This window comes from Vollenhovia emeryi, unplaced genomic scaffold, assembly GCF_000949405.1.
Source record: "Vollenhovia emeryi isolate VEMERY1.0 unplaced genomic scaffold, V.emery_V1.0 DF939141.1, whole genome shotgun sequence".
Classification (NCBI taxonomy): Eukaryota; Metazoa; Arthropoda; class Insecta; order Hymenoptera; family Formicidae; genus Vollenhovia; species Vollenhovia emeryi.
This window is the reverse complement of record NW_011967225.1, coordinates 264,326-290,760: the sequence shown is the minus strand read 5'-3', so window position 1 is coordinate 290,760 and position 26,435 is coordinate 264,326. Positions and strand designations below refer to the sequence as shown.

The 26,435-nt window shown below is 40.7% G+C and overlaps 1 protein-coding gene across 14 annotated transcripts in view; it reads left to right on the top strand.

The window, feature by feature from the left end:
* Positions 1 to 26,435, top strand: part of LOC105566931 (dystrophin, isoforms A/C/F/G/H-like) — a 510,950-nt gene that overhangs the window by 393,315 nt on the left and 91,200 nt on the right. For all 14 annotated transcript variants that reach the window (XM_012021369.1, XM_012021359.1, XM_012021357.1 and 11 more), the window contains one exon: positions 18,994 to 19,138. In XM_012021369.1, the coding sequence (XP_011876759.1) occupies positions 18,994 to 19,138 (145 nt within the window). The remainder of the gene's footprint in view (positions 1 to 18,993; positions 19,139 to 26,435) is intronic.

The following is a 26,435-nucleotide window of genomic DNA, read 5'->3' as shown; positions in this document are numbered from 1 at the left end:
CGTTGTCTTAGGCCGGCCTACCGCCCAATTCGAGCGATTGGCGAGATGTGCGCATAGCAATATCGATCGCCGGGCGGTCACATCTTGCCACGCGCTCGAATTGGGCGGTAGGCCGGCCTAAGACAACGATTTTTAATAATTAATTGCTCGTTAACTATTACGAAAATTGCAAAATGGTACAGGACTTTTTCGTTCATCTCGATCCGTTCTACCTTCTCAAAAATTCTGTCGGATATGGAAAGACTTACCCTCGTATATCTCTTTAACCATTTTAAAGATAACATATATCATACGATACAAGTCGAACAATAGATATTTTCCGCCCCACGTGGACGCTAGGCGCGACACGAGGGCAGCCCGCTAAAATAATTTCTCGTTTGATCGGTGACATTTCCATAAATAAGATTGACGGAACTTTATCTGGGAATAATTTCGAAGCCAGAGATTACGCGCCTGAATGCGCCGTACGTCCGACTCGTCCCCATATCTCGCGAACGCGGCGCGGACGGCAAAAACGCGTGTCCCGCGACACCGGCGGCGCGCGGAACACGACGTTTGATCCATCGCCGCACCGGAACTGACAGCCAGATAATCGCGGGGTTGTGATGAATCGCTCGGCGGAGTCTTATCAGTTGGCGGTCGGCTCGGTTCGTTCGCCGGCTACCTCGGACGAGACACGTCGCGGAGACTGTCACGTACAAGCTCGTTCAGCGCTGGCCCGCCCGGGCCTTTTTCTCTCCCGATTGCGGCAAATCGAAACTTACTTTTACGTGACGTCGCGGTAACGCGCGACAACACGAAGACGGCAGCGTTCGATAGCGAAACGAACGAGCGACCGTAGGAAATTTGTTGGAGTCGTTTAACGGGAGAGAGGCGGAAGAATGGTCGAACGCGAAGGAGCAGAGTAAGAGAGAGGGAGGGCAGAGGGGGAGATGGAATCGAATCAGATAGCCGATATCCCACAAAACTCGACGCGATGCCTTCGTGACCGGAACGCGAGGACGCAGACGGAGAAAAGAACTGTAGGTGCGTAAAGATGGAATGTTGCCGGCATCTAGAAACGTTCTATAATATTTTATGTGAGCAGAGTCACGCGTTTAAAAACTTTGTCGACAATGTACGATTGCATAATGTATAATGTACAATTCGTCGACTTGCGCAAATTTTTTTTACGCATTTATTGGCTACCAAGTACAATGTTTCTAGACGCAAAGAGCACGAAGGGGAACGGCTCTTGCGATCAATCGAAACGACGATGGCGCTGAATAGTTCTATGACGCTACATGTGATGATGCAAGAAAGGTGGACAGTACGGAATTAGTAGAACTGCAATTTTTTTAAAATTATAATGGTTATATTTGAATTGTACAGCGATGGACAGAATGGTTGACATTTATTTTTTATGAGTTTAAGAACATGCATTTAGTTCGAGGGTTACGTTTTAAAAATTTTCTTCTCCGAGAAATATTTTCTCGATATAGCCATTCCGAAACCATTTTGAGCGTTTCCGATCTGTTTCTCGAGTTCCTAAACTCATTAAAAAAAAAAGAGAGTCGCAACCATTCTGTCCATCACTGTACACGTACGTGAATGTAATTCTTTTGTATCCTAAAAGTATGCATTTCTAAGATATTACACTGAGAAAAAAACGCTGTTGAGTCAAGAAAATATTTCGTGATTCAACTATGCAGTCACGGGCTATCAAACAAATATTTGTTAATTCACGTAAACATTTGTTAATGAAAAAATATATATATTTGAATAAATTATGTATGTTTAATTGAAAAACATATGTATTTGAATTAAAGAAATACTGTTAACTAAACATATTAGGTAATATCAACATTTTTTCTCAGTGTAGGAACATGAAAATGTATACGTACAATAATAATTTGGAAGGCAAAAAGTGTAACCATTCAGGTGAATGTAGCGCTGACAAGCTCGAAAGCTCGTGTTAATTAATTAATTATTAAACTCGATTGACCTGTTAATTCGCATCTGCTATCAATTGTACTATTATTATCATCAAATTTGTTGGTTTTCAAATCCGCGCGTGTGGAAACGTCCGCGGCATTTCCAGCATTCAAAAGCATTCGCGAGTCCCGTCGCTGCGTCAAGGATATCAACAATGACGTCGACAAATCTGTCGCGCCGTCCGAAACTTCCTTCCGGTCTCTGGCCGACCGTAACTTACTGATCTCGACCCCCCGGTTCGCTGGAACGTATTCCCAACGCGTATATCGCGGCGCGAAGCAATAATGTGAGCTTAAAGTATGATAAGGTGCAGCTTAATATACTAATCTCAAGAAGGTATCGGTGGCGTTGATACCCATCCAATAAATACGATTCGAGCTTTATTCGATACCGCTACAATCCAGAATCAATTTAGTCGAGGCAGATGTTAAATGCAAGGGGTTAACCACTAGCTAAAATGTTGTCCCACCGATTACATGATTTCATTAGATTTCATCTGATCACAAGTAATTTCATCTAATTGCAAATAATTTTCTTATATGCACGTTTAAAAATAGGCGACAAAAGTATATAACGTTTTAATAATTTAAATACAGCTTATAAAAAAGAAGATAAAAATTTGCTTGCGCATAAGTTAATGATAAATATTTTCAAAATGTTGTTCGTCGGAATCGGCACAGAACTGCAACCGTTTTCCGAAAACTTAGAGATACATTAGCCAACATGGCAGTAGAAATGTTGCAAGTGTAGGTTCAAATGTTGTCTTTTAGTTCTTCGATGTTTTTGGTTGTTTAGCATCGGTCCTTGAGGTAACCCCAGAGAAATAACAAAAGCGACACATTTTAAATTATTAAAACACTATATATATATTTTTTAAACGCGTGGTAATAAAATTGACAAGTTTCCTGTACGAAATGGCGGCTGATACATTTTCTTCAACCCATTCGTAACAAAGTACTAACCATTTACTTTCAACACAATCCTACACTGAGAAAAATTTTTATCGGCTAAACCAATTAAATAGTATTTCTGGTGGTTAATTTTTTCGATTACGTATATCCGATGAAATTTATCCAATAAAATGCAGTTACCGTTAAAAGTTTATTAAAAAACTGATCACATTTTTTATCGGATATACAATTTTATCGGATATGTCCGTTTGTTATTATGTAATTGGATTATCCAGTTATATTTAATCGGACATTTTTCTCAGTGTAACGGCCTGTAACAGGTAAAGTTTGGAAAAAAATTTTTTTTTCGTACGCTTACACGGCGAATAAAAGAATTTTTAACTCTCTCGTAGTGCCAAAATAATTGTTATTTGCCGCCATTTGTCTCGATTGTTACGTTCGGTACATTTTATTCTGTCGATCCGGCCAAGCGCATTTATCAGCTGTTATCTCCGTAATATCGTAGTACAAAGATATTCTTTTCTCTTATTCATTACCGCTTGTTGGAGCTGGGGATGTTTAAGTATTACGAATGTATATTTCGCGGTATTACGCGGGTCGAGAGGGTTAACGAGTCCCCATGTTAAAGCGCTTACATTTGGTTTATGTAGGGCGGCAGAAAGCGGGCGCGAGCCCTGTTGGTACGTAATTCGGCGCCACCCTTATTGCCGGGCATTACGCCCTCCGCGCCAGATGCGACCCCCAACGTTTACTTAGCCACTCTAAATCCCGCGTGTGCACCGCGGCCCGCAGGACGCGCGAATTCGTACGAGTGCTGGATTTCATCCGTTTATGAGCGTAGTCGATCGAACGCAGGCTTTTCCCCGTTAATCTCGATTTAAAGACCCGGGCGGGCTACGTCCGAACTCGTTTTGCGGATCGCGAAAATGGCGCTTTGCTCACGGAGATGTTAATATACTTGGATTATCGTCGGAAAGCTTTTTCGGCCGTTCGGTTGTTTCGAAAAATCGACGGGAAAACCGAATAGCATTTCGCTGCGAGCACATTCGTACGCGCATCATCTATACGGGATTGTTTCAGGTAAAGTCACCCTTTTGAAAAATCCTGATTCGTTCTGTTCCCAATTTCTCACGTGTTAATTCTCACGGTTATTCGTATTGTGTTTGGAAGTAATGAAGAGACTAATCTAAGTATTCCTTAATACAACAAACTAAAGATTTATGAAGATCCTACACTGAGAAATACTTCCATCGGCTAAACCAACTAAATAGTGTTTTCGACGGTTAATTTTTCCAATTACGTTTTCCGATTAAATTACGGATACATCCGATGAAATTTATCCGATGAAATGCAGTTGCCGATGAAATTTGATCGAAAAACCGATCACATTTTTCATCGGATATATCCGTTTGTTATTATGTAATGGGATTATCCGATTACATTTAATCGGACATTTTTCTCAGTGCAAGAAAAAGAAATATCAAATAATGTGATGCTGTGAGAAAGCTGTATTTTACACATGCTTTTACAGTTTGCTAACAATTTTACGCCATGCGTATTAAAAATTTGAAACTAATCTAAGAGAAAATTAAAGAAGAATCAATGCCATGAAACGAGTTACAATTAATATTGGAAGGTGAAATAGTTTCGCGGCGATTCGATTTGCAAATTTCTTGATGTATTCGGTGAATTGATTTGCTATATAGTGTACATCTGTTCCGCATTGTGCTCGCAAATTGATTTTCTGAAAAGAAGCGGCTACCGGGAGAAATAACTGAAAGAATCGTTTCCTCGTGGAATTTTGTGATCGATAAGTCTTTAACTTCCAGGATTATATGGATGCTTTTTTTTCTCATGCGCGCTTGTAACTTCCAAAGTGATTTTAGAAAAGTAACTATATTTAATAGATATATATGATAACAGTTAAAAATTGCAAATAACTACGTCTGTACAAATCGAGGGGTAAACCGCTGACCAAAATCGTGCACACCAATGTCTACGAATGCCCAGTGGGCATTACTTTGTCTTATTTTATCTTATTTATCTCGCTTTATCTCATTTCATCTTATTTTACCTTTCTAATGCCCCAACAAGGCCTAATGCCCAAAAAATGTCTAGTAATGCCCAGTAATGCCGCAAATCTGTACACCACAATGCCCTCAGCGGTTTACCTCTCGATACAAATAGTCTATACAAATGTTATTTATTACAATAATATTTTCGTGAAAATCTGTTTCCCAACATATGATTGAAGAATACTGCGAAACTAATACGAGCGCAATTAACCAGCAAAGAAGTGAATTGAAAACTTAATATAAAAGAATATTGAGTTTGAAATTTATATTTTCCTAAATTGACATCTCCGTCCATTTTCGGGCTTTGAATTTTTGAAATGCACGTTTCATATATGCATCTTCGGATACGTGCCATCGTCTCGTTCGTGTCCTCCCTATTTTTCTTTATTGCAGATCTATTTCTCGCTCATTTTTCATTTTCCCTTATGCGGGTGCATGAGCGTGACTCAAGTTGGTAACGTCCTTGCAAATGGGCGGCGCACAGTCGTAGCTGTTAAACCGCGGCTCACCTTCCTCGTTCTCGCCGATGTCCTGGTTCCGCGAGAGGAAATTGGCCGGAAGCGTGCGCGTAACCGCCGGCATCGTCAGCTATCGTCGCGGATACAAATCGCGGACGATTCCACGGGAAAACGGATTCCAGCGGGTAGCAGGGATCGATGGATGATCCGCCGGATCCCCCGTTGTGGAACGGACGTAGGGACGAACGAGGCGAAGCCGGTGAACGAAGGGATAGAGACTCGTGTTCACCGAGCGTGAACGAACGTGTCCTCCGGTGACCCGGCGACTTGACCCGCGCTCAGAAATTTTAATTTCCGGCTGGCTGGAGAAGATCCTGCGCTAAGGATGCATCGGGACGCAGTATCAGACCCGGGCCGCATTGTGTCGGCCAACCGAGGTTGACGACGTGGTGACCGTGCCTTAAGAAGCGGACGGACTGATGCCCGATGTCAGGACCTTGTACCGGTGAGGAAATGACGAGAAGAGGGATGACGAGAGGCAGAGCTTTTCGTCCGGCCGCGCGACCACTCAAAGCGGGATCCGTGAAATGAGATTCTTGATGGAACAAAGGCCTCCACGTGCCTCGGAGAGTGCGCCGACGTTCAAATCACGTCTAAGATTCTTGCTTCTAGAATAAATATGTATACATACACATTTGACCCACGCGGAAAGATAATTGACCATTTTATCCTTTCGGTTCTGTTTTACCATTTACATAGAAATTTAGGCATACGATTACGACCAGTGTTTTCCAGCCGGAAACATGATTAAAGGTGAACTCTATAAGCGCCAGCTGAGAGGTGTACTTTGCGGCGGCCTCGTCAGTAAGTGCTTGGGCTAAATCATGCATAGGTCAATAGAAATTAGAGAGATTTCACCTGATATAAACAGCGACGTTGCAGCGGTGTACGTTTAGTTTGCGTTCTCTCTGTTTATATCGACCAAACTTACGATTGGTCAATATCATTCACCTTTGACGTTTGACGGTATTCCTGACCAATATTGTTACACTGTAGGAATTACGAACGACTGTGGCTGGCTCTGTGACTAGTCCGTCACGTATCGGAAATCGCACCGATCTTGATGTCGACGAGAAAAATGGTTTGAAACCTCTCCAGAACGTATCCCGAGAATCTAGCCGTAGACATCGACCCCCCCCCCCCCCCGGATAATTCCGCCCTCCCTCCGGTATTTGCGTTCTCATTAGGAAATACCATAAACCGATTGAAACGGCTTTCCAATTCGCCGCCGCCGTGCAAATCTGCGAGGTGGATTAACCACGTGCCTCTCTCGACCGTTCTGTAACTGATATCTATTCGGTATGTACGATCAGAGAACGCTCTTTAAGGTGCGATATTAACGTTTGCACGCTAATGAGGCTTCAAGTTCATCGCGAAATTTTCATTGCTGATTGACACGAAGTCTAAGAAGGGCGGACGACAGCTTTTCGATTAATCTAACGTGAAAAATTCCTGCGCTGATAAAAAATTTTTCTAAACTAAATAAATAGATTTACTTAAAATTATTTTGTTTTTACTGAAATAAATATTCACTCTATTTAAATACAAATATCAAATTTCAAGTAAATTTATGTATTATATTAAGTAAATTTATTTAAATCGTTACATTTTCTACATTTAAATAAAGATTTCGTGAGATATAGAATACTATTTATTAAATGAAATAATTGTTTTTGTTAATAAATAAGAAATCCAATTTTCTTCGCTACGAAAATTACATTTCAGTAAACATTTGAAAGAATTAAAATAAATGTTTTTAATTTAAAATGATCTATTTGACATTTAATAAATACTTAAATTAAAACAATGCATGTTTTAATTTGTTTATTATTTTTCAAATTGAAGTTAATGAGCCATTAGCAGCCACCTAATGAATAATTTTCTTGAGTAAAGTAATTTTTTTTTTATTAAGATATTTTTTATCAGCGCATTGCTCGCGCGCTCGTCCGTGTTGTCGCTTAGCAGAATATTGGAAATACAAATTGGAAATACAACGATTATTTTGTTTCTTACACGCGAAAAGTAAAATATACATATAAAGATTATATTGGCTTTACTTGAAGCTGTATTGTGTAACTTAACATAATCTCTCTCGCCGTAATATTTTTGCTACGAGCAACCGAAGCTTATTAACCTATCAACGTCATAACGCACGATTTGCAACTATATTTTCCTCCTGTATTTCGCAACGTGTTATCCGAAATGTTTTACCGGATACGCGTACACTGAGATCGTCGCGTATCATATTCAGATATAATCTTGCGGCGCAGTTATGCGAATATGAAAAACATCAGCAAAAATATTTCAACTGTTTGCGGCTGCGATACGAAACGCGCGCGGAAGTTGCAACTCGAACGCAGGATCGCAACAAAATATGCGTTACTGTTATTTGCACAAACGCCGGTAACGCACATCCGCGAATCCGTTTTACGAGCGGAAGTTTATATTACGCTTTCCACCACCGACAACCGCGTATTAAATTGCGCAATGTAGATGCGCCGGCAAGATCTAATTAACTACGCCAATTCCACCGGTTTTGCAAGTGGCGATCCGCATTTTATATACCAAACTTATTACATTATCGACAAACTATGTTGACAACGGCTTTGCTGCGTTAACCCTTTCAGGGGGCGCATTTTTGTAGCCAACCAATAATGAAGGTTATGGTGGCGCTTTAGGTTTTTGGGATCGCTGATTATGATTCTGGGGTCAAAAATGCAAAATTCATAATGGCGCATCCAAGATGGCGAACCGAAATGGGAAAAGTTAACGAATTCCCGCGAAACTTTGTACTTAGAGGTTTTTGTTGTCGCTGATTACGAATCTAAGGTCAGAATTATAAAACATAGTTCATGGTGGATCTAATATGTAGGCAATTTTTACTTGAATTGGCAATTTTCCGCTAAAGATATAATAGATCCACGATCTCGAATCCACTGTATTGAACGTTATGGCTTTGACGTCAAATTCATAATCAGCGACCCCGTAGATCCTTCATTACACATTTTTACGAGATCTCTTGAATTTTTTCTATTTTTGTCCGCCACCTTGGATGCGCCATTTTTAATTTTAACCTAGGATTCGTATTCAGCGATCCCAAAAACCCCCATATATTATAGGCTTTCGGTCAAATCCTTCGTAAAATATCTCCGTGACCGAATTTCGATTGAAGAATATCGTACGTTTTTTGACATAAATGATTTATCAACAATTGCATGAAAATAATTCATATTAACAGGGCTTAGAATTTCATAGTTTAGGCATCTAGGATCCTGTAGAATCTTGTTTGAGCATTATTGATGCAGAAATAGACTTATTGTATAATAATGAAAAACCGATTATCATGAGGTGGAACGTACGTCCCGCTGCCCCGCAAAGGGTTAACCTCAGGCAACCGCTCCTAGTTGAGCGTGAATCGGACAATGTTTCCTTTCTTTCCGATTGTCAACTTGTGGGCTGACCCGGCTGAAAAACACCTTTGATCCTCGGAATGATCGAACGGGTCGTTCACTAAAATATTGAAAACTATGCGGGGCATCGCAAAGGTCACGCTTCCCCATCTCATACATAATGGATTTATACGTGAAGTAATACGCGGCATTAACGCAAACAACTGTAAAACACGTAAACTCACACGTAAACCAGAAGCTTATCCGAACTGCTGTCGAACGAAGCTCATAACTTGCTGAATACAAACGTGGTAGTTGATTCTAACGGAACTCCTACGATCCGGATAGGAACAGATTTGATAGCGTCCCGCGGGGTCGGAACTCGTTCGAGATTACTGACCTTTCCCAGGCGAATGATACCAGTGATTGAATCACATTATAACATACTTGGTTTCGTTACACAGTAAAAAATAAAATGTTAACGTTAACATTTCTCACGTGTCCCAAAAAGTCCACTCTAAATTTTAAGTTAGACTTTTTCACAAATTATAAATGTTAATTAATTAACGCTGTACTTCACGTTTATGTTTATGTTCTTTTAACCTCAAGTGATTTAATAAAAACAGACGGGATAAGTAAACTGTACGAATAGTTAGGAGATACCGAGTCCATTTAAAAAGTACCATTGTCAAAGGTTTCCAAATTGATTTTCGGAAAACTTACGATATTATAAGAGTGAAAGAGACGTCGTCGAGTATCGTAGGGACGTTTTTAGAATTTAATCTCCGAGTAAATTCTCTCTCGCTCACCGGTTCGCGGACGGATATTTGTTCATCTCGGTAGTTGATCCCTATTTTTAGCATCAAGTTGCACTACGCAATTGTCCATAACGGGCGGAGTTGCACCCCGAAAACCGCGACACGGGGAGATGCGCCAACGGCGCGACGTTAATAGCGACGTTGTTGTTTATCGTAGAAGTTTGGGCCGATTTTGTGTAGCGAGTTGACCTAGCTCAGATTGGGATTGTACCGGTAAATTGTTCCCCGGAGTTGAATTATAACGCTCCGCCCGTTTGCGGCAATTCCATTTGCCCGCTTTATTACGTTAACCGGCGCGGCGACGGCGACGACAAGAACGATGACGGCGACGAGTCAGTGCCGTTGACGAGTCTCCGTGGGAAACGTCGACGAGCCGCCGCCGGCACAATGGATCAAAGAGCTGCATCGAGTGGAGATTCACGTGTAATTGTAACGCGGTTATCGAGTGGATGACAAGTATAGCAGGGTTTAGCGCAGCGAAACGTGCGCGATGGATTTTCTCAATCGGAATCTTGCCGTGACGCGACGGACCGAGGCATATCGGCGCATAAAGAAGAGATACCCAAGATCTCGAAGCTCGGTACACCTCGTTTTACAGGAGGGGTGACGTGGATAATGAACACGCCCTACGAAACAGGCCAATTTCAGTTTTACGATCGCGTCAAGGGACGGGATTTTTCGCGTTAAAAAAAATGAGAACGTAAGAGAAAGCGCACTGAAAAAAATTTCTGGTTGAATATGGACGAATCAGATAATTCCTTTAGGATTTACCAGAATTCCTTTAGGATTTACCAGAATTCCTTTAGGATTTACCAGAATTTCTGTAGGATTACAGGAATTCTGGTAAATCCTAAAGGAATTATCTGATTCGTCCATATTCAACCAGAAATTTTTTTCAGTGCGGTATAGTCATTGTACAGGCATTGTATGCGTCAGCCGATTCGTGCTGCTCGAAAATTAAGCAGGGAACAATTAACTCCATTGGTGTAGCTTGTACATTTTCAAGCCGAGTGCGTTAATTCAATTTGACATGACAACTAGGCAGTTTGACAACGAGGAGGATTTGTCCAATGATGAATGACACGTATTTGTTAATAGATATTAATATCTATCAGTCATGTCCATTGTCACGCGTGCAAGCGCGCTTGTAATAACTCACTGATACACAATTAACTCACGTGGCAACATTAATTTTACGCTTAAGAGGACCCTTCAGCCATCTTTTTTACCGACACAGTCAAATATAGTTTTTGCGCTTGTAATTCTTTTTATTAGCTTTTATACACAAATAGTACCAGGACAAGTCGCGGACCGCATAACAGAACATTTTCACACGTAAAACACTCGGTTTCGAAGTCTAATAAAAAAGATATTGGTATTTGAAAGTTTCAATTCGTAGTTCTAACTAAATTTGAAATTGGCTTTGTAAAATTGCAAAATTCTTCTACACGATTAAAGTACGCACAAAGACAAAATCAGGGACAGTCGTACGTGATTAAGGTTAGCCAACCTCAGTCATTTATAAAACGATATTTTTAATTTCTCTTTTCTTTTTTTATATATAAAATCGACTGTCCGTGGTGTTGTCTTTGTGCGTGCTTTAATCATGCGGAAGAACTTTGCAGTTTTATAAAGCCAATTTCAAATTTAGTTAGAACTACGAATTGAAACTTTCGAATACCAATATCTTTTTTATTAGACTTCTGACCGGAGTCTTTTAAGTACGAAAATGTTCTGCTATGCGGTTCGCGACTTGTCCTGTTATTATTTTGTGCATAAAAGCTAATAAAAAGAATTGCAAGCGCAAAAACTATATTTGACTGTGTCGGTAAAAAAAAGATGGCTAGAGGATCCTCTTAACGTTTCTCGAGTAAGAAATATTTTAATTAAATTTTATACAATGCGGAAATTGTGTAAGATATTTAGATGTCCATTGGAATCTAAGTATTTAACTTGTTTTCAACCTTTATGTGCTCGTTTTATTGTTGGCCTTATTCCTTTATATTTAAATATTTTATTATTCAAAGTACCGCATAACTGCGCAAACTGTTTGCGAGCGAATGCGCCGCTATCTCAATAATAATTTCGTCTAGACACGAAGTCTATTTATAACGGCAGCTAATTTATCGCGACCACATGTTATCGCGAGATCGATGGCCGCAATGAATTTTGATAGCTCCCCGCGGAATCGCGTAGGCTATCAAGATTTAATACATTCCTCATTCATCAGAGTAGAAAACAGTAAAAAGACTCGTGCGGAGCGAACAAAACTTTGTCGTCATATATTTTCGACACGAAGTCTTCATAATCGATCACCCGCGCGTTAATAATGACATTAAAACTGCGTGTCTGACACAAACGACAATTATTTACACTTATGCAACAGACTACCTCTATGTGGATAAATCTGTTAAACAGTAAATCTATTTAACAGTAATAACCAGTTCTGCAGGTATAATGAATCCCAATGACGCGCAATGTATTGCAGCGTATATTCCGATAACGTCGAAGACAAAACAAAAAAAATATGAGAAATGAATACAATTTTTTATGGCTCGCGCGTGTAACGTATTGCATATAGAGTATTGTACTATGATATTACTCGTATTTAACAACGTCAGTGTTTTCTCGACCAAACACACCTGGCATCTTTAATAATACAGAAAATTTATTGCGAAAAATATTACCTCAGCCAGGGTTTAAACCTGAACCTCCCTACACTCCAGGCGGGCGTCTCACCAATTCGACCACCGAGGCATATGATAATATTTGTCGCAATAACAGTATAAAGATGTTGTCTGCGCGTATATTTTCGACTTTTGTGAACTGCGCGCCAATTTTTCCCAATAAATTTTCTGCATTATTAAAGCTGCCAGGTTTGGTCAAGAAAACACTCACGTTGTTAATTACCGCTGGCGACACTGAAGAATTCTGATTAGTTGATTACTCGTATTGGTTATGAATGTTGAGCAAAGTGTATGAATAATAGTAGTTAACATTTTATTCCATTTCCGCATAATTTTAAATTTATTTTTAATTTTCTGTAAAATTGTTTCCGTTATTAATATATAAACATCCGGAATTATATATTTAATATAACTTCTACCAGAGAAACTATGAAATTAATATAAAACGATCTTAAATGATTGACGTTTGTCGAGTTACAATTTATAATGAAGACTTTGAAACCGCTTCAATAAATTAAATATGGAGTCTAGAGAATTTTCTCGCGAGCAACTTATTCAATTCCGTGAAAAAGAATCCAACGACGTGTCTACTGAACAGAACTTTTTCGGAAATTTGAATGACAGATTTAACATCGTGAAACGACACACCTTTTTACCAAATGGTTTGTCACATATCAAATGTGTATTGTTTAACATTCATAAATTCAACCCTCCAGACGTTTTGCGGAGACTCTTGTGTCGCATAAATTCAGAATATAGTTGAAATCGCATCGTAGTTTTCCATGAAGACTATCAGTATTCATGAAATGCTTTCAATGAATTTCAATGATTTCAGTAAGACACGGTATTTTCAAATATCGGACAATATTTTCTGAGAAACTTTCCTGTGTTTGAACACAGATTTGTAGCATTAACTGCACGCATAACGTATTATATGCAACATTTAAATACCCAATTACATCTATTATATATTCCAGTGAATTTTTCTTCAATAATATTCATGTACAATTTGTATCAGAGATGATTTTATTCTCTTGCCACGTGTCTAAAACGCACTTCTTAAAATATTTCAATAGAGTTTGGGCATTATAAAAATAAAATAAGATAACATAAGATAAAGTAGCGCCCACTGGCCATTAGTGGGCATTGGTGTACAAGATTTCGGTCAGCGGTTTTCCCCTCGGAAAGCTCTCGAAGAAGTAATCAAATTCTCAGTTCAAATCGTAGACCGTTCAGATTCGCAAGCAAATATAAGGACTGTCGCAATCCGCAAGACCACAATTTTCAAAGATTCCCCATCTTTGCTCCAACTTTTCTTTCAAATCTCCTTCCGGATACGTGCCAGTCTCATTTGCGCTAAATCGTTCCTGTTATTTGCCGAATAATCCGCATCTCCAGCGAAATCCGACGTAAAGCTCGAAACGCGTAACGACTTCCGCTTGTTTTCGCAGATGTTTCCTAAACGCGTTCGACAACGAAGACAGATTAAAGGTGCGTCCGGGAACCTCGACGTCGTCGCTGAGAACTGCTCTGTAACTCGAGTTATCCCAAATCCTCGGGCTATCGATGTCACGATTGCAGCGTTGCGCCGACTTGCCTGCAACTTCGCGTGCCGAACCGTATCAGTCTCTTGTCGTTTTAATTGTACTTAATCTCCCGTCAGGCACGCGAAATCTGGCGATCTCGTAATCAGAGACTCCGCTGGCGCGTTTTGCATTTCGCCGCGCTCGCAATTCAATTCTGTACATACCTTATTCCACGTGTGCGCGCGCTCCTTTTTTTTTAATCTTTCCTCGTAAACGACGACGAGCTCGAATTACACCGCTTTCATACTCGCATAATCAGATTTTCCGCGAACTTTATCCGATACCGTTGCGCACGTCTCTTAATTGCTCGGCAAACGAAAAAAGACAGCACCGTTGCATCCCTCTGCAATATTGATTTCCTATTTTTATAGAATTTCGTTATTATAACGGTTTTTTTTTGTTTTGCGAGAGCATATTGTTACAGTTACACGAGAAAGGGAGGGAAGGCTTTCATCTGAAGTACTTTATGCTTTCTGTGTAAAATATTTTACGTCGCACATCCATTTGTAATTGTGTTAATGTAGATTAATATTTTCACGTATGTTCTCGAATCATGAAGTCCGTAGACCTCTTCATTCTCTTATCTTCTCCCCTGACGAGGTGAGAGAAGAGTCACCCTGCTAGGCTCGGAAGTAACTAACGTCCCCATTGACTTTTACCACTCGAACAAACAATCGCACCGTCTCCCCGCGCGACTTTGACAATAAAATCTTGGTATCAGGATGTTATCCATGATTTATTTACCTGAGGGTACGCCGGGACTTTATCGAGTAGGTGCGAGGTACGTGACATTTCTTGGGCAGATTTTTATAGCCGCCCAGGAAATTTCCCGGTGATTTATTTTACATCAGCCTGGCACGTCGTAAAGATCGCTCGCTCGCGGGGCAACTCGGTTCGCCAAGGCGACAGTGTAGCACCACTTACCGAACATTTCAATTGAAATGCGATCGCACGAACGAGAAGTATATCTTTCCGCTAGTGGAGGCTCTCCTGTTTCTGGCAGCCGGACGACGAGCGAAAATAGATGTTCCACCAAATTCCCTTTCGTGACCGTAAGATTCCATTACTGACGTGGGTCCGACGGACGTCCTATTAATCACGTGGACCTCGTTTTTTCTCAATTACGCGACGATAAATTGCCGGTGTTCATATATGAGCCGCGATTAATTAAAATTAATCATTTTCAGACGGTGTAATAATGTATCTTGACGAGCAGTGATGAAAGTGTGATAAAAGAAGACTTAATGCTCTTCGTACTTGGAGAAACGTCACGATGGAAACCTGCGACATTGTTATTTTATCAATACTCGATTTCGTCCTTATTATCGCATTCTATTTCACATCGCAGATCCGTTAACTGCAAGCTGCTGTATCTATCGTCGTTAGGTGTATCTTCTCCCATAAATTTGAATACAAAAATCTAATTTTTTTGAGAGGCACGTAAACGTGTACACGCATACACAAGTTGTCTCGTAGATCAGTTCTTTTCTCTCCTGGAGCCGAATACATTTTTCGCGCGACCATCAATCGCCGCATATAACGGCTACGTAGAGCGAGAAAAGTTTATTCCCACGATTCGCCGGGACAATGATGAGGACGATTTCTTCCGGTAACTCTGTACCGCCATCCATCGCGCGAAATATCCTCGCGCCCTTATCTCCCTGAGAGAAGTGCAATATCGTTCGACGTGGTTGTGGAGGCACCTCCGTGTACAGACGCATACGTGCGCTTGTACGCGTCCTCAGATCGCAGAAGTACGCGAAATTCCGCGCGGCTCTCATCGACGTTACAATAACCGCGATATATCCGGACGGGGCGAGGCTGTTTCTTTGCGATACGACGACGACGACGACGACGACGACAACATGGGACCTCCGGAAAGGAACCGTGGGGGAATGAGACGATGGGGATTGTTGAATGTGACCTAGTAAGTGGGTGCCGCCACCGTTGGCGGTGCAACAATGGCGAAATATAAATCTAAATCCCAACCGCCATCCTTCCTGCCCTCCTTTCGCCCGCAGCCTCCTTTATCTTCCTCTTTCGTCTATTCCGCGAACCTCCGGCACCGACGACGGCGCTTCGTCGTCCTGGTGGCCGGCGCGCCGCTCTTTATCCGAGAATTTCTCTTGCGGCATTCAGTTCCTGGCCTCCTTCGCGCTTCCTACCTCTTTATGCCGCTCTCGTCTCTCGGGCCTCTGTCTTCCGCTTTAATTCGCTCTACGCAGAGCTTCTTTATTCTCAGACCGCTTTGGATTCTATCCGCGTACGAGTCGTTCCGACAAGATAATGGGCGACAAGTTAAACAAGGAGTAAAATAAAAAGAAATATCCCAGCCCAACGAGCGTTATTTTTTTTTATTATCTTTGCTTTTTCTACATTCTTGCAGATTCATTCTTTTATATGTTTATATTTTTGCATTTCGCGTATGAGCTTTATATTGCCGTGCGGAAAGAATTCCAGAATTTACAGGAATTCCTTTTATTCGCGTCAGCATTTTTCTAAATATTTCCACTCCTGCAATTTTCTACCGAATTGTGGAAGAGTCGAGTAAATTGAAAGTTTGAGAAGCTTGTGGGGATAAAAATTATCACCATTGAAATCCTGCGAAATATAAGCTATATAAAGTTAAACGTATTAATCCTATAATATCATGTCTCTTTTTTCATGAGTCGTAATTTAAGAGACAACTACTTTCACATGCTCTAAGATTTTTCTTGTAGAATTGTAATATCGCTTACAAAACATTTAACTTTTACAGAATTAAGTATTTTTGTAATTTTTCTTGTATATCGACGAAAGACGAATTACGGTGTTTCAACATTGGCAGTTGATATTATTTTTCCTTTCCGAAACTCATTTGCTTTACACGATATAATTGTTTGATAAAAAGGCTATTGGGAGATTAAACCGCTTATTTCTCAAATGTTAACTGTGATAAGATAGGAGATTCCTCGCGGCATTTCTATTACATTTCTTTTGCTAAAATCTGCAGATGTTACGTCATGTCATGTTATGCCGTACGATGTGACCGGTACGTGCGCGGACCTACGAGACCATTATCTCGGATACCTACAAGATCATCTCCTCGGACTAATTCCTTTCTTCTGACCTGTCCCGCGTATCTGTCCTTGCGTCTCGCTCCAACATCTTTTGCCTCCGTTCTTTTTCCCAACGGTGCGTGTCACGAGTTCTCATTCTTCTTGAGGCCGTCTCTTCTCCCGCTCTCTTGCGTCTTCCACTGATTTCCCACCGGTCTTTCATTTTATTTCACGTTTCCGGCACTTCCGTCCAGTAGTATTTACTTACTATTAACAAAACACGCGCGTGTGTTATACACGTCCTTCAATATTTGTTCTGCATTTATTTTCGTCGATTTTATCTACCCCTTGCACTCCACGTTTCACTGTGTAATTTTGTCTGCCGCAAGTATCGCCATTTTTTTTTACCTTTTTTCTCCCCTTCTCGGTTAAGACATCTTGTGATCTGACTTTCTTTCACGATCTTGCTTTTTTTTTTTAAAGTTACTCCGTCATCCAATCCAGTTGCTTCTTTGTTTTAAGACTTAACTTTAGTCTAACGAAGTATTCTCAGTCGCTCTTATCAAGGACTGCTGTCTATTCATTCGCATCTCTTGATCTCGTCGTCTCGAGTCACCAATCTTTGTTTTTTCCCCATCTCTATTTATTATACTCGCCTTCTTTCGAGTTCAGTTTGTACACGAGTGCTCTGTGTCACCGTTCGCGTCACTTCTCCCGTATTTTTCCAATTTACCGAAGATCGTTTTCTTTCTTGCCCGCGATCGACTGTGCCACCGGCCTCCCAGTAACTCTCCATCGGTCGCGCACGGTATACTTGCTGCATTATCGTTCGAAATGCACGTCCACTTTAATCTCCTCGGGGCTCTCTTTTGCTTTCCATATTTATCCATTTTATTCGGCTCACATGTTATCCCCGAATGCACTTCATCTTTGCATTCGCATTTCTTGAAATTCTTCAGTTTACATTTTTCTGAATGCACTTGGTATTTTCCAATTTGAATTTTTCGTTATCTTTTTCTCTTGTTTCCGTCACGTCGAGACACGTTACTTTTCGCACACCTTTTCCAATCTAGTCTTGATCTACTTATCTTAAGTATCTATCCGATTTCCCCCCCCCCTTTTTTTTATCAGTAGTTCGCGTCGCCGTTTCTCTCCTTTTCACTCATCGCCCGATGTTTCACTTGGCGCCGGCAACATCAAGGCTTCGCATTTACTCCCCTTTCATCCACTTCGTGAGCGCCGCTCAGCCTTACCAATCCTTTTTCCTCATTCTCCCTCCCGTCGACGACTTTATCTGTCTGTCCCCCAACAAATATGTACTCTCTTTTACTCGCATTTACGACGAGTCGAACGTTTTATGCGTCTTTCTCGCTGCTATGCGAGTCGCGAATATCCATCAGCGCGTCGAGTGGATGTAACCCATCCCTCGGATGGATGTGTAAAAACGTTTTACAAACCTTTGCTGTAGGCATTTCGATATAAAGTATCCTGACATTGCCCTGAATTTATTACTTATGAATATAAATAATTATCATTTCCATATCAATATTGCAAAAGTCAACGAAGCATCCTATGTCTTATTAGGATGCTCTGCTGCTCCTAAATATATACGATATTAATGGGTTAGATTAGAAATATGTACAGTTCTTTATACGATATAGTATTTTTTTTTAAATATAAATGTCACGGTTTAATATAACTTTCAACAAATAACAATTTTCAAACTGGATTATTTTTAAAAACTATCCATCGCATCGCAGAAAGTCATAACGAGTCCGGCTGGTTGTTTTCATATTTCAACATAAGTACACAACACTCGTTATGCGATCCGAATGGATTTTAATACACTCTCTGTTTTTTAACATTATCTGAGCTAAATAAAATAAATATATAACATTAAATATATAATACAGAGCACGTTATTCGATCAGTGCATATATTTTACAATCCAGTATGTAGATATTGTGCGTACATGGCGTGTTTTTTTTTCTGTGCAGAAATCGGTTGGAGAGCAACACGGAACACTGGAACGCTTTACTACTATCGTTGCGCGAGCTCATCGAGTGGGTGATAAGGAAAGACACAGAGCTCACCGGCCTGGGACCCGTTTGCGGCGACGTGGCTGCTCTACAAAAACAACAGGCAAGTAGTCGAATGCTGTCTCGCGCATAGATTACCTGGTTTCCGCTTCGCCGCGCCTCCAGTTAGTATAAAGTCCGTATAAAATCTGTGGACGTACTTTAGTCAGCGTTTATTCGCTATCTTCGTGAGACGAGCATACTCCATTTAACATCCTTTGGTTCGCGGCAATAGCGTCAGTCCCGAAACTTGAGGATTCCAGCCAAGTTACTTGGATATGGCTTATATACCTGAAATCGATTTCGTATAATCGTCCTCCGAGAAGCTCGCAAGTTTCCGCCTCGCAAACTGATTGGACGAATAGAATATAATTACGTATAAACTCATGCGCTATCAGGCGCGTGCTCGACTGTCTCTACGAGACACACGACAGTTCATCCGGAATACGGATATTTACGTATTCTCATCACGTTTGAGTATTCCGTTTCCTCATGGAAACGTGAGTCTCAATTACTTCGCTGCTCTTACGTCAATCGTGCGCTAAATGCCTCAACTAAATTCGCTGCTGATTAAATGAATTTCCGGTTCATCGAGTCCCATCGGGCAGAAATATGTCGTTTATTTCAAGAGATCTTTTCTAACGCTTTTAAACGAGGCGTCGCCTTTTTATAAAACGTTAAAGCAATCGATTGACTTTTTTTTTTTAGAATTACCGCCGGCCACGTTTCAGAGCACTCTATTTTAACATACGTTGTTTTCAATTATTTTTATTATTCCCTCCGTTAACTGCGTATTCTTTTAAAAATTCAATATGCTCCGTGCAGCGCGGTCGGAACTGGGTGTACACACGGTGACTCGCACAAAACCGATGAAATATATTGTACTACGCAGTAATACATCTGCGACTAATTGATTCGGAGAAGGCAATCGGACGAAAACGACATTTCAGGCCCACTTTTTCACTTTCTGGTTAAAGCCAACGGCACACGATACTATTTTTCCTACTGGATTGCTTACGGCAGCCAATCAGGATTTAGCTTTAAGTCACCTAAATCTCAAACTCTGCATCCTTGTCGGTAAGCAATCCAGTAGGAAAAATAGTATTGTATACCCATTAGCTTAACCAGAAGTTAGTCGATTCTCTGTCTTTTTTAAAATAATATAATATAGAAAAAATGGACTAGCCTCTGGTTAAGAGTTAACCAGAAAATGGAAAAACCGTGCCTCGGTATCAATACGTACAGGGTGTCCCGGGAGGAAAGGCCCAGCGCCGTGCGGTGCTATGATGCAAAGAGGCGACCGCATCAGGCGGCACTTTCAGGGGGGCGGCAAAATCACTGGACTACATTTAACAAAAAATTGAAATGCAGCGATTTTATTCCTATGTATATTACTCATCTGCGCTTATTGTCGGTACCATTTGCAAAGGCGAGCGTTCGGCGCCGTTAGATTTTTTATCTGAGGGCGCAAAGTGTTTGTGATATACCGCGCGCGGCACCGCGGCCGCTTTTTAAGAGCTTGGCGGTAGGCGGCATGTATCACAAAAGACAAAAGACAATTGCACGTGTTAGATTTTTACTTATTCTTTGAGATGGCGATATTTGATTTTCATGTTAGTTGGTCTCCAACAGCAGACTCTTCAACAAGTGTCAGTACTTATTCAGGAATTTGCAAAATGTAGAGTTCGAAGAGTGAAATTATAGTCTATGTATGTTTATGTTCAAGTTTATACGAGTTTATATTTATTTATAGAAAATTAATGTTACCTTTGAAAATATATTATATAAATATATTATTTTCACATTTTTCCGTAGTTTTTTTTAATCACAAATATGGGGGCGGCATTTCGAAGACTTGCATCATACTGACAAAATACACCGCACGGCACTGGAAAGGCCAATATTTTGGGAGGTGATAGTCGGCCATTTTAAGCAAAAATGTTCATACTTGAATGTCTCGTGTATTTACTTTTTTTTCTGTACACTTCACCCCTTCATCCAACCTCATAAACGTCCGCGGAAATTTACTCTTACACGTCTGTTGTGCCGATTAACATTGTAGAAATATTCAAAATGCCTCGCATATTCACAAATGTCGGACGAGCAGCACGCCATGTTCACACAAGAGTTGAAAAATGCATTGTTGTTAACGGTGGCATTTTTTTTTAAATTTATTACGATCTATAAAAATGCGTCACTTGAACAATAAATACTAGAAATAGTACGTAGTATTTCTTTCTTGTCAGTAATTTCGCAACTGTACATTCAACTGGCTCTATCTCGGAAACAGTGGGGAATGGGACATACAGTCATATGAACATTTTCGCTTAAAATGGCCGATACTACCACCTCCCAGAATATTGACCTTTCCTCCTGGGACACCCTGTATAACATAAACAAATATCTGTGATCTTTCCTCTCTCGCTGTCTCTCTCTCTCTCTCTCCCCCCTCTCTTTCTTACTTTTGCTACAGATACATGTCTTTGTACGCGAATCTTGAAAAGAAACGCGTAACAATAGCGCGATTCGATCAGTTTCCTGAGTCACTGTATGTGTACGCATGGATATCCTTCGCGCGATAATGTACAAAGGCGCACTAGTTTGGATTAATCCAGATTAGAGCACGCGTGTTGCCGGCATGCAGAAGCGCCTGTACCACCGATGCAGGTAGTATCCGAGTGTACGGAGGTGATAAGCCGCATGTCGCCCGACCAGATCATTGATGTCATCGTGCGGCCAGATCTGTGTGTGTATTTGTCACTCGCGCCGGAGAATGCAGGAAATGGCCATCGATTATCCTTAATTACTCAGGCGGAAGGGTAAGGTGCTCAACCGTATACTCATCCGATTGCCTTCATATAGATTGCGCATCTCATAAACGCGATCGCTTTGAAATTCAATACAAAAATCATATTGATTCGCCGCACGATCCGTTAATGAGAGAATATATTTTAACGGTGCATACTTTTGCATCCGTCAGTTCAAACGGAGGAGAAAGAAATTCCTTTCGCTCTCTCTTATAATCCTGTCGTAATTAAATTTGCAGAAATATATTGCAATTGCCCGTATAAATTGTTAAATGTAATACTCCCTTTAAAATCCTTCTCTCTACCGATGCTGAGTTTATTTTTATATTTTCGATAAACGACGATTCTCTAATATATGAAAATTTAGTCACCGTACATACGCATGGATGTTTCAGTCGTTGTTTATCACTTTTTTAATATCTTCTGTAATTACGATACATGCGAGATGAGCAATCAAATTGTCGATTGTATGCGCGTGTGTTCGAATCTCTCTTATGCATGATAAAAAAAATACAATAACAAAATACCTCAGCACTTGGTGTTTCAAAGAGTCGATTTAGAATCGCAATGATGTTGCAGTCGCCTTCACTCACTCGGGATTTACACGGCGCGAAAGGAAACAGCGCCGCTACACGCGTTACCTGTATTCCTTGCAGGATCGCATCAGGCGCGGAATATAAATTCGCGCACTGCAACACGGGGCTACCGTCTCCGATTGTTTCTTAACGTAATTGTTTGTCCCGGCTTTCACGTAGATCCAATTAAGCCCATTACCCCGTCGACATTTCGCGCGTCTACTTTTCTCAGTAACTATATAACTCTTTCTTCAGCTCCTCATTAGTCAAATAATACGATTGAAGTGAATAATTATCGGTGACGAAGTCATTGCGAGATTATTGCCGCGGTTTGAAATTTGATGCGCCGATCGTCACGTATTGGGAAAATGCGGTTAATGCAAATCGATTATATACGGATTTAATTTAAACGATTTGCCGGTAATTAATAAATCCTGCCCTCATGCATATGCGTCGCGCGATTCTAAATAATTCCGCGAATATCCTAAACGTATCCATATGCGAAAACCTGGGACGCTCGCCTCGAGCGATTTTAATTACACGTCGTTAATTTAATTAGCGTTTGACGTTGGGAAACGTGCCATTTTTCTTGAATAGTTTAATTCACTATGATGACGTTACGAACGTTGAGCTTTTATTTATGTATAATCCTTTTAAATAATAAAACAAGTTGCCTTTAGTAGTCGGATACAATAATAAAAGTAATCGCTTATAATTATATCGCGATCAAAGTTTAAGGAGCTGTTGGACTTTACCGACTGACGTTTCCAAGAATTATTTTAATAATTAAAATTGAATAATATTTGAGTCAATGTACTTTGAAGTTTGAAATCGGTTAGTAACGACATTATTTTAAAGAAATTTTAAGATTACTAGGCAACGAACAAATTAAAGAGAGATAAATGTATTTGATGTTGGTACAACGATAATACGATGCAAAGCTCCAATTTTATTCTACATTATTTTTAACGCTATTTTAACGTGAATATATTCGTTAAAGTGTTTTCTGAAATAATACTTAAAATCTGTCACGTCTTGCGTACAAGACTTGCCTTAAAAGTCCATTTTCAATCTCGCATTTCCGATTTTTAATTGTAGACTAAACATTTTGTATATGTAATGGTCGGATGTGCGCTTACTTTTATCTTTTGACTCTATCTCACGGGTGACTTACTTGTCCATGAATTTTTCTTGTCTTCTTATTTGGCTCGTGAATTAATTTTCTTCTCTCTCTCTCTCTCTTTCTCTTTATTAAATGACTAATTAATAATTTTAATTTCTTATATTTTGTTGATTTGCGTAATTGCGATATTGTTAGTTGAAAAGGACCTGGAGTAAGGTCGAAACGTTGTAACGAATTCAATAAAATTTGCCAATTGGGTTGCTAACAAGCTCACTGTTTTAACTGAACCGCTTGTTCCAACGTTTTCGGGCAAAAGTTCGAAATCATTGACAATGCAAAACGGGAGGAAAATGAATTTTCGCTCGATCGGGGACCGCCGCAACGGCCGGGCGCCCATCTCGGCACCGAAGTCGAAACGAGAGACGCGTAATTAGAAGGCCGTTTATTGCGCCCACGCAATCGAAATGAAAGCCGATCGCGCGCGCGATTCAGTCGCCGTTGCAACGGCGTTGTAACGAGCGCGACGGCCATTCCTCTTGTGCGAACCCCCGTCCTGAAAATTCCATTTCGAGCACGCGGATCGATCCCGGGTCCGCGTCGCGTAAACCCGCGCGCGCGCGCGCGCGCGCCCGTAAACGGCATCGTTACACGTCCCGTTCGACGAGCCGTTCACGAGCGACGAACGGTTTCACGTACGCACCTTTTGCGCGCGGGCCATTTCGTCCGCTCGCCCGTTCGTTTCGCGCGCGTGCGAATATGGTTGATAAATCAAAACCGCGCCCGACGTCTCGTCGTTCGCGGCGTCGAGAGGCGGTATCGATTCGCGGGCGCGAATTCGACGGATTTCGCCGGCTCGCGACGGAAACACACGTCCGCGTATTCGAGCACGCATGTTTCGTGCGATCGTACTATTCGCGCGGCCGTTCCTCGCCCGAGCTCCCCGTCTTTCCTCCGCGCGGCGCGAACGCTCGGGTATTTTTATTACGGCCTTGCCGCCGGAATTTTCGCTTTTCACGCGAGGACGGTCACGCTCGGCGGTTATTTTTCGGCCGGGCACTTTGGCCGAATGTCAACCTCCGGAATTTATGCCGATGTGTTTCTTTCGGCTTCGCTGGAGAGAACCCGGGCCTCTCGTCGCCGGTGTTACCTCCATTGTTTACGGAGAGGTCCGTCGACGCTCGTAGCCCGCTGAAATATTTAACGTTCGTTTCTCTAACGGATAATAGTATCGACCGATACGAAATTCGTCCACTTCGTGGATGGATCGTAAATAAAGGAAGGCCCGCTTCCATCGGGGAGAAAATTGATTGATTGATACGTATTTAGAATGAGTCGGGCGGGTGATTGTTTACCGTCTAAATTCTCTTTTGTTTGGTCGCGCGGAAGCGGGAAATAGATGGATTACTTTATCCGCAAAATTGTATAACGCGTTTAAATTTAAAATAATTTCACCATTTGTCGCAATATCTACATGAAACATGAGAAAAAGAGGGCCCCTTTTTCACGGAATTCCGCAATGAAATTGTTCTGAAATAATTAAATCATTTATCGTATGAATATCCCGTTTTATTTGCCTTTTTACGCCGAGTATAAAATAGCAGACAAAGGACATTCTTCCTCCGTTGGGAGTTGTATATTAAAAAATTGTTCTGAAATAATTTATCTCCTCGGCGGGATGCGCAATACGAACTGCTGGGAGCAGTTAAATGCTGAAGATTCTCAGTGTCAGATGCTCGTATATTACTGCGATACACATCAGCGCATTGTTGCCTCGCGTTGTGTATATACCTCGTAATTAACCTCTCGCAATGATAACTACATTGATAAGGGGACCGTCTTGCTGCAAGAGCAATTAGAAAACGTTCGTCCGTCCAAGTGGACGGACAGCTTTAAATCGTTCTAATTTCTTAATTAACATCTTGACTCGTACAATTAAACGCGCATCCGACGTTTCTATGCGCACAATTTACAATGAAACTAGAAATATTTCTGGTTAATCCGCCTTCAATTGCCTTGTCCCGTAAAAACTTTTCAATCCTATTGACTTTGCAATAAATAATACATCTGTAAGAAAAGCATAATTCACACGTAGACGTATCATTTGTAATGGAAAAGCCTTAGAAGAGAAATCTGTACAATTGCGAGAGAGGAAAAAGTGAAAAATAACCGCAATGAGATTTCTATCACTCACTGCACGCCGCGTCGTCAGTCTTCGAAATGGGAAGCAAGGAAAGGAAATAACGACGAGAAATATAAAAATGATTAATGGCCCGCATATGGTGTGAAATCTATTTTATAGAACAATTTTATCAGTTTGTTCAACAATGGAATTTAATAATGTGCACAATCTTCTCACATATTACATCTCCTTTAAGATCGTCTCCGTAAAATCTCGTTAACCCTTTGAAGCTTAGTGGTAACCCGCGTTACCACCTCAACTTCTCTACTTTTTGGCCATTTAATTTCTAGTTAGCGCATTCAGGTCGGGTTTTTTTGCATTTTTGGGGTATCTTAGATATAAAAGAACATTAAAAAAATTTAATATTTATTGTAAAAGTTTTATAACTAAACGAATATGAAAAAACAGCAATTGTTTCGTAAAAGTTCATTATTGGCCAAGTTTTTTGAGATTATTTCTTGAAAATTTTGTACTAAGGGGTTTTCGGGATCGCTTATTACGAATCTGATGTCAGATTTTCAAAATTTAAACTGGCCGACCCAAAATGGCGGATGCAAAGTATGTGAATTTTTAAGTTTTCAAGTTTTTTTTAGCATTTTTGTTTGATTACGGTATTTAGGGACTCGTCACTTCCGCGTCGTTAGCTCTGGGTAATGCCAAGTATGAGTAAATTCTAA